The 7,880-nt window shown below is 63.7% G+C and overlaps 2 protein-coding genes across 2 annotated transcripts; one reads left to right on the top strand and one right to left on the bottom strand.

Annotated features, from left to right (window-relative positions):
• Window positions 1–2,806: 2,806 nt before the first annotated feature.
• Window positions 2,807–3,593, bottom strand: CLDN25 (claudin 25). Its single transcript, XM_082009981.1, has one exon. The coding sequence runs from the start codon at window positions 3,585–3,587 to the stop codon at window positions 2,913–2,915; it is 675 nt and encodes a 224-aa protein (XP_081866107.1). The 5' UTR covers window positions 3,588–3,593; the 3' UTR covers window positions 2,807–2,912.
• A 1,620-nt stretch (window positions 3,594–5,213) lies between these two features.
• Window positions 5,214–7,278, top strand: LOC309412888 (G protein-activated inward rectifier potassium channel 4-like; the record flags this gene model as incomplete). The annotated part of the gene is given in 4 exon segments (XM_082009926.1): window positions 5,214–5,419; window positions 5,489–5,630; window positions 5,634–6,585; window positions 6,791–7,278. Coding segments are annotated over 4 exon segments (1,671 nt in total). The 3' UTR covers window positions 7,162–7,278.
• Between the last annotated feature and the right edge of the window lie 602 nt (window positions 7,279–7,880).

The raw sequence follows: 7,880 nt of genomic DNA, 5'->3' as shown, positions 1-7,880 counted from the left end.
CCTTTTGTATTGTAACTGGCAAAAAAAAAAATGTGCGGGAGCCTGCCGCTGAGCAAGGCGAGAGCACGTAGTGGCGGCGGCAAGAGGCAGGACGGGACTGTGAGGATGGTCTCTCGCTACAGCGATGGCTTCCTGCTGCAGGGAGGTCACACCCCCGCGAAGGACGTTCCCCTCTCGGATCGGAAGGCAAACTTCCTTCTCGCCTCTGGTGGATTTTCAGTGCCGGATTAGCGTTGATGACGACCGCGAGGGCTAGAATCGGCTCCTTTTTTGTTGGTGGTGGGGCGTGGGGGGGTTTTTTTCATAGGCTTTCTGTAAAAAAAAAAAAAAAAAAAAAAAAAAAAAAAGTGCCGCGCTTAGATTTCCTTTTGCGGGTGGCCTGTACTTACGTTTGAGCCGCGGCAGTTGTTTTAAACCAAATGTTCTGAGTAAGCGGAGGGGGGATCCTGTTTGTTAGGACTATGCAGAGTTTTCTAAAAGTGCAATAAAAGCATTTGTTCTACGTTAGAATGACAAAGCTCCCTCCGTGTTTTTATTTCGCTCCGGCGTTACGCCGTAAGATTCCTCCTGGCTTCGACATGAAGAAAGGGAAGCAGAAGAGGAAAAGAATGACGTTGGCAAAATAAAGCACAAGTTTCTGCAGCTTGACGAAGCTCCTGGATCGGCAGAGTGGTGCACGGGCTCGCGAGCTCCTCCTGGGTCTCCTGCGGGGTCAGCGGGGCACTGAGAGCTGCCGGGACAGGAATTCCGTACGCTTTAGAGGCGGGAAAACCGCTCTTCCTGTAGCCAGAATCTCTGTTTGCTTTATTAATTGGGGAATTGAAACATTTAATTACGTATTGAGCTGCTAACATGAGCCTAGATTATAATGGCATCCTTTTACCTGCTGCTGCTGGCATCGCCCTGACAAAATACAGGTTTCATAGGAGCGTGGGAAGAGGCGGGGAGACAGACACACACGCGCGGGTAAGGTTTCTTCCCAACAAACTGGGACAGGCGTTTCTAGGACTCATTCCTGGTACAAAATTTGCTTCAGTTAGCAGAGCTATCTTTGAATGGAAATTGTCTGCACGGTCCCACCGTTCTGTCGGTGTGCGTTTCCCCGTTACTTAGGAATAACCGGCCCCCGTGGGAGAATCTGGCGTCCTCCCAGTCACTTCAGGATAAAGCAGAAGCGCCGTTACCTGCAGAGACTCGAGCTGCCCGTGTCCAAACAGTGAGCCGTGCCTCTTCCAGGTAACGGGACGCTGCAGAGCCGGGGCTGCTGCTTTTTCAGCTTTTTTCCCCATCGCCACGATGGAGCGGGAAAGGATGAGGCTTCCGACTTGCTTCTCGGGGTTCTTTGAGGGGAGCGAATGCCGACGCAGGACTTCTCAAACGGAGATCCCGGGCCCGTGCCACCGCCGGCTCGGTAACTGCGCTCAGCCCTCCCAGCCAGCAGACCACTCCTGATTTCTAGACAGCTTCTGCCACGCCGTTGCGTCCTTCCGAGTCGCAGGCGAGTAGGATGCGATCTGGTGAGAGATTCTTGAAGGAGGAGAATCCATCGCGAGGCGGTAGCTTTGCCCCGTTCTTCCTCTTGCTGCCAGAAAGCGAAAAAGCCAGTGGCTGTCCGAAGCCTGCTTTCAAAAACCGGCGGTGTGGCTTTGGAAAGCGGGCTCGCCCGCCCAGAACGCCTTCTGCCTCCCTTGATCTTCGTCGGGAAGGACTGAGCACCCGCCTCTCAGCTCTCTGCACGACCGGCCCTGCCCCAAGCCCAGGCAGCGCGAGAGACGCCCGCGGATAATCTCTCTTCTCTCTCCTTGCCCACCCGCCCCTTTCTCCCCTCTTCAGCCGAGCAAAGTGCAGGTTTCAAAAGGGGACTTTCTGGAGTGAAGCGGACTTTGCTTCCCCCCCAGGAATGCCGGTGTCGGCTGGGGGCTTCCCTGAGTTCGGTCACGCGCCCGCGGCTTTTAGCCTGCAGGGATTAAACCGGCGGTGAACGCGGTTTTTAACCAGCGCTCTAGCAGCGGGCTGGCTCCTGTCGGGACTCCGGGTGTTAATCCGGCCTGACGTTCCGTGCTGTTGGTCGCACGGAGGCGTAGAAGCAGGTTTTTCTTTCACAGCTGAATCGGGCAAAACGTGGAGGAGACGGTTGAGGAGACCCCCAAAACGCTGCTCTTGCCTCTTGTGCGCGGGTAAACGATGCAGCTGAGGAACTTTCTACGCGAAGGTCTGTGGCACGCTTACGGCTTGATCGTCTCAGCCACGAGAAGAGGAAGCTACTGCAGGGGATGCGGCCGCTGCCTTTGCCGCAGTAGTCGTCTTTGGTACCACCTCGTCCCTCGTTTTCCCTCTCCCCTTTCTCTCTTCCCCCGCCCCTTTCCCGGTCTCCTCTGGACAGACCAAAGCATCGCTGGGGCGGCAGCGCCGTCCCTTGCAGCTCCCACCCTTCCTCCCCACTCGTGCCGCGCCTCGTGCCAGCTGCAGCCGTACGTTCAGAGCACAGACGCACGCTGCTGACGACCGTCATGATTTATTGCGAATACATCGGCGGGACGCGGACACGCAGGGGACGAGCTGCTTACACCGGGGCGTCGCTGTTAACCGCGGCAGGCTGGGCTACGGGGGATTCGCAGGGGGATGCTAACGCGGCGGCGTCAATCAGTGACTCTACCGCAAACATCGCCGGGAGTACAAAGTGCTGCCCACTCCTCTGCCTCTGCCTCGTTGCCTTCCCACGCTCGCTGGGCGAGCGCTGCGGGGAAAGCTGTTGCTCCTTAAGAAAGAAAAAGCGAAGCAGACACGCAGAGGAAGGGAAAAAATCCGCAGGGCTGCCGTAGGAATTAGCAAATCATCCTGTAAAAGAAGCAGGGGCCATCCCCTGCAATGGGAAGAGCCCGGAGGCGCGTGGGGCTCAGCGCCCCGAGTCCCTAGATGACCAGGTCTGCGTTTTTGGGGTGCGGGTGGTGGCTCCCGGCCGGAGCCCGCGCGGCGGGGGGCTGGCGGCGGGCGGGGGCCGGCGGCGTCGCTGTCCTCGTGGAGCGGGCGCTGCAGGCGAGGAGCAGCCCGCCGGCGGCGAGGAAGGCTCCGGCGAACCAGCCCAGGAAGGTGGCCTCCCCAAATTCCCACCGGGGAACGATGTCGGGGACGGTGTCGTCCCAGAAGTCGAGGACGGTGTTGTAGGCGACCCAGGAGACCGGCGCCAGGGTGGCCATCCCCGCCGTGCCGAACGCCGCTCCCCCGGCGAGCAGGAGCCGCCGCTTTAGCCCGGGTTTGTCCTCGCAGGCTCTCCAGCCCTCCAGCCCGGGGGCGGCGAGGAGGCACCCCAGGAGCCCCAGCCCGTTGGAGAGGCACATCAGCAGGCGGGAGACGCGCAGCTCGGGGGGCAGCGCCAGGAAGGAGCCGTGGGCTCGGCACTCGACCGCCCCTTCCTCCCGGGCGACGCAGACCTGCCAGAGCCCCATGGTCCAGACCTCCAGCTCGTTCAGGTCCAGGTTGAGGCTCTTCCAGAGCGGCACGAAGGTGGTGACGCAGGAGGAGACCCACCCGAGGAGGGCCAGCAGCATCCCCCCTGCCTGCGCCTTCGCCCGCCAGCTCCCGGCCATGCTAACGCCGCCCCGCTAACCTGCGCGCCGGGCCGAGATAAGCCGCCCTGAGCGGCAGCCGCGGGCATTAACGCTTGTGGAGCAGCGTCCGCCCCGCTGCCGGCCGCGTCTGGCCCCCGGGGGAGCGAATTCAAGCCTGTTCCTCCAACGCCGGGGTGTGGCCACGCTCATTTTCCAGCCGTTGTTGGTTTTTCCACGCTGAAAGGAAAGCGCGGCCGGCTCGGCAGGAGAAGCCGGCTGCATCCCGGCCGTGACGCCGGCCAGGGTCCCGCCGCTGCCTCGCCGTGCACAGGAGGGTTAAGCCAAAGCATGCAAATCCTCCGAGCCTCGGCCACCCCGAAGCGAGAGGCTTGGCAGGGAAAGCGCCTCTCAGTAGCAGCGGCTCCGGCCGCGGAGGGGACCCTGGGCGGGACGCGGGCAGCGGAGAGCTGGCGTCAGGCTCTTCTCAGGAGGGTGCGAGGCTTCAAACCCTCGTTCGGTCGTTAAATAAATAAGCGAAGGAGCCTTCGAGAGCTGCGTCGGGGACGGGGACGTGGGAGGGAGGGTGTGCCTTTGCCCGCTCCTCCCAGGTTGGGCACCCAGCGCCTCACCAGGGGACGGGGTTCTTGGTGCTTTACATGAGCAAACTCTCGCCTGGGAGAAGACACCCTGCAGAAAAAAAAAAAAAAAAAAAAAAAAAAGATGGATCGCCGCGTTGTCAGGAAAATCCCAACTTTGCGCTGGCGCTCGCCTCCCATCCGCCCTCGCGCCTCCCCTCTGCGGGGTCCAGCTTGCGGATTCATCTTCCCTGGGAGATTAGCAACTAATCTGTCCTTCATCTGTCGTCTTTCTTATCAACGGGGGTATCGGGGGCCAGGCTGGTAAATTACTGAGTCCTCCTGGCGCTGGGGGTCTGGCCCCGGTGAGCCCTGGGCCGGGGGGGACCTTTGCAGGGGGCTCCCGAAAGGAGGACACGGCCGGGGGCGAGGGAGCACGGTCTGAGCAGGAGACCGGGGACGTTTTCCAGCCCTTGCTACCGGTCCGTCCCCAGGAGCAGGCGGGGAGCATCATCTCAAGGGTGAGAGCTGGGAAATCCCTCCTGCTCCTTCCCCCGGAGCGTCGGGGCACCCGCTCCTTCCGATTAAATCGTCCGGAGGTAATTGTGCCTCTCATTGAGGCAGATTAACAGGCAACCTTCTGCCGCTGGATCGGGGTTGGCAGCGGCCGCCGCCGAGCTCCCCTTCCTTCCCTACCACCGGCTGCGGCGGCACAGCCTGGCGGAGCATCCCCGTCCACAGCCGGCAGGAAGATGCCCGGCGGCGGCCGGGACGGCGCGGGAGCCGCGAGCCCAGGACGACGTCTGCCGGCCTGGCAGCCGCTCTGCCGGGGCGCGAGGTGGGTGCTCCCCTCGCCCGGGGTTATGCGCGGGGCCGGCGGGACAGCAGGTCGGTCTGGAGGCTGACATCCTGCGTTGGCCGCACCGAGGACCGCCGGTCCTGCTGCTTTGCGCCGGCAGGGTATGCTCGGAGGAGGCAGAGCACCCACGCTCCCCATCTCCCTCTCTGTCCAAAACGACCCCCCGCTTTGTATCCCCCGCAGCAGGACCCCGTGCCCAGCCCGGGGCTGAGCCCCCAGCCCGGCACCGCCATGGTGCTCCCCTGCGCCCGCAACGGCGGCGGCCGGATGGTGCCCGAGGAGCCCCGTGGACGCAGCAACTCCATCCCCCCGGCGCAGACCCCCACCGCCAAGCTCGTGCTGGCTTACCTGCCCCGGCCGCCCGCCGACACCAGCCGGTACGGCACCTTCCCCCAGAAGGTATGGCTTGCGCCGGGGCTCTCGGGCACCCTTCGGACAGGATGCTGCCGGGCGGTGGCAGTTGTCGGAGGCCGTTTCTCCCCGGCGGGCTCCTTTCTGCCCTGCAGCCCGAACTGCCGGCCGCCTCTCTCTGCTGCCAAGAGAAGCGCCCCGACGCCAAACTACCCATCCCTGCCCAGCACGGCCGCCCAGCACCATCCCGGCGATCCGTCCCGGTGCCCGCCGGCCACTCCGGGGGAGGAGGGCACCTGATGGCACCCGCTGCACGCGCCGAGCGTGTCCACCATCCCCAGCTCGGCGCACGGCAGGGTCCCCGCTCGCGCTGCCGCCGTCCCCGCTCCGGAGGCGCCGCAGAGCCGGCGCCGCAAGCTGCTGGCGGAGGACGGCCCCGTGGTCCGGGCCAGCAAGCGGCAGCGGCAGCGCTATGTGACAAAGGTGGGCAAGTGCCAGGTGAACCTGGGCGACATCCAGGAGAAGCAGCGGTTCCTCTCAGATACCTTCACCACCGTCGTGGACCTCAAGTACCGCTGGTTCCTCTTCGTCTTCATGACGTGCTACGTCGTCACCTGGGCGGTCTTCGGCACCGTCTGCTTCTTCGACGCCTGGGTGCGGGGTGACCTCGGGCACCGGGGCGATCCCGAGCGGCAGGCGTGCATCGAGAACGTGGACGGCTTCGTCCCCGCTTTGCTCTTCTCAGTGGAAAGCCAGCGGACCACAGGCTGCGGCTCCCGGATGGTGACGGCCAACTGCGCCGAGGGCGTCATCCTGCTGATGGCGCAGTCCATCGTCGGCTCCATGTTCGACGCCCTGCTGGTGGGCTGCATGTTCGTCAAGATCTCCCGGCCCAAGAAGCGCGCCCAGACCCTCATCTTCAGCAAGAACTGCGTCGTCTCCCGCCGGGACGAGAAGCTCTGCCTGACGTTTCGCGTGGGCGACCTGCGGGACAGCCACATGGTGGACGCCAAGATCCGGGCCAAGCCGATCAAGTCCCGGCAGACGGCCGAGGGGGAGTTCATCCCCCTCGAGCAGTCGGAGCTGAACCTGGGCTACGACACGGGGGAGGACCGCCTGTTCCTGGTGGAGCCCCAGATCATCCGCCGTGTCATCAGCCGCCGCAGCCCCTTCTGGGATACGTCGGCCGAGTCGCTGCGCCGGGAGCAGTTCGAAATCGTCGTCATCCTCGAAGGCATCGTGGAAGCCACGGGCAAGTGATCCAGGGCGGCTCGGGGTGGGGACGGGCGGCTCCCCCGGGGTCCCGGAGGTGCCGGGCAAACCCGGTCTTGGGGCCAAAGCTGGCTCCCCTCTGGTGATGGGCGACCCAGGGCTGGAAGCCCCTCGTTGGGCAGCGGGTGGATCCTTGGGGTGCTCTGCCCGCCGGCAGCGGCGGCTCAGCCGTCGTCTCGCCGCAGGAATGACGTGCCAAGCCCCCACCTCATACACGGGGGACGAGATCCTCTGGGGGCACCGCTTCGAGCCCTGCATGTCCCTGGAGAAAGGCGCCTTCCGGGTGGACTACAGCCGCTTCGAGATGACCTTCGAGGTGCAGACGCCGGCAGCCAGCGCCAAGGAGCTGCACGAGCTGGAGCAGCGGGAGCGCGCCGTGCTCGGCCCCTGCTGGGACCAGCTCCCGCCGGGGATCGGGCCCGGCGAGGCTGCTCTCACCGGGCTGAGCCTCCCCGGCAGCGCGGCCGGGACGCGCCGCCGGAGCGGGGGGCCGCCGCCTGACCCACGGAGGGTCCCGTGCCGACAGTGCCACAGTGTGCGTGCGTGTATATATTAAAAAAAAAACAACTCCAATTTAATACAGTTTCATACTCTAAAGAGGACTAGAACCAAAATTTCAGCCGGCAGAGACCCCCAAGGCTCCTCGCAGCCTGACCACACCAGCGCTGGCCCGCAGCGAAAGCCGGCGCGTCCCCCCACCGCCGCCGCCGCCGTGGGGCCATGGCTGCGTGGCCTGCTCGCCCGCACGCGTGTGCACCTAGAGCTCATGAACACGTGTATGTAAATGCACAGACACGCCCAAAACCTCACACAAACAAACACCACCACCACCACCCCCCCCCCCCGCAAACCTTAAAAAAAAACGAACAAATTTTGCGTGGTTTAACATCTTTACGCAACTGCAAACAGGTGCTTATATATGCAAAGGAGATCCGTGTTGATCTGCATATTACTCGTCCGATTCGCGTAGCGTGGGTGTAATTTACATGTCACTGCTATTCATGACGTCATTTGCCTGTCCTCGTTTTTATTGAAATGGCGGCGGCTGTGCGAAGGACAAAAGCGAACTCGGCTGCTACGCAGAGGGTTGCGTTTGACAGCACGCAAACACGCGCGGCTACGCGTCGAGCCGCGCAGGACTCTGCTGTCCGTGTCCCCGTGTCTCCGTGTCCCCGTGCCCGTGTCCCTGCAGAGCCAGCGGCGGGCGCTGGCTCCTCCGCGCCGCCAGGGGCCGCTGCCGCCCGCCCGCCCGCTCCCTGGCCCGCCCGGCCGTTC

This window comes from Phaethon aethereus (assembly GCF_964289735.1).
Source record: "Phaethon aethereus genome assembly, chromosome: 23".
NCBI classification, from domain to species: domain Eukaryota; kingdom Metazoa; phylum Chordata; class Aves; order Phaethontiformes; family Phaethontidae; genus Phaethon; species Phaethon aethereus.
The sequence above is the reverse complement of the archived record's forward strand: the minus strand, read 5'-3'. Positions and strand labels throughout refer to the sequence as shown.

What these genes read in the sequence shown, in the direction of transcription:
- CLDN25 (XM_082009981.1), bottom strand. Translation starts at nt 3,587, where the DNA reads ATGGCCGGGAGCTGGCGGGCGAAGGCGCAGGCAGGGGGGATGCTGCTG.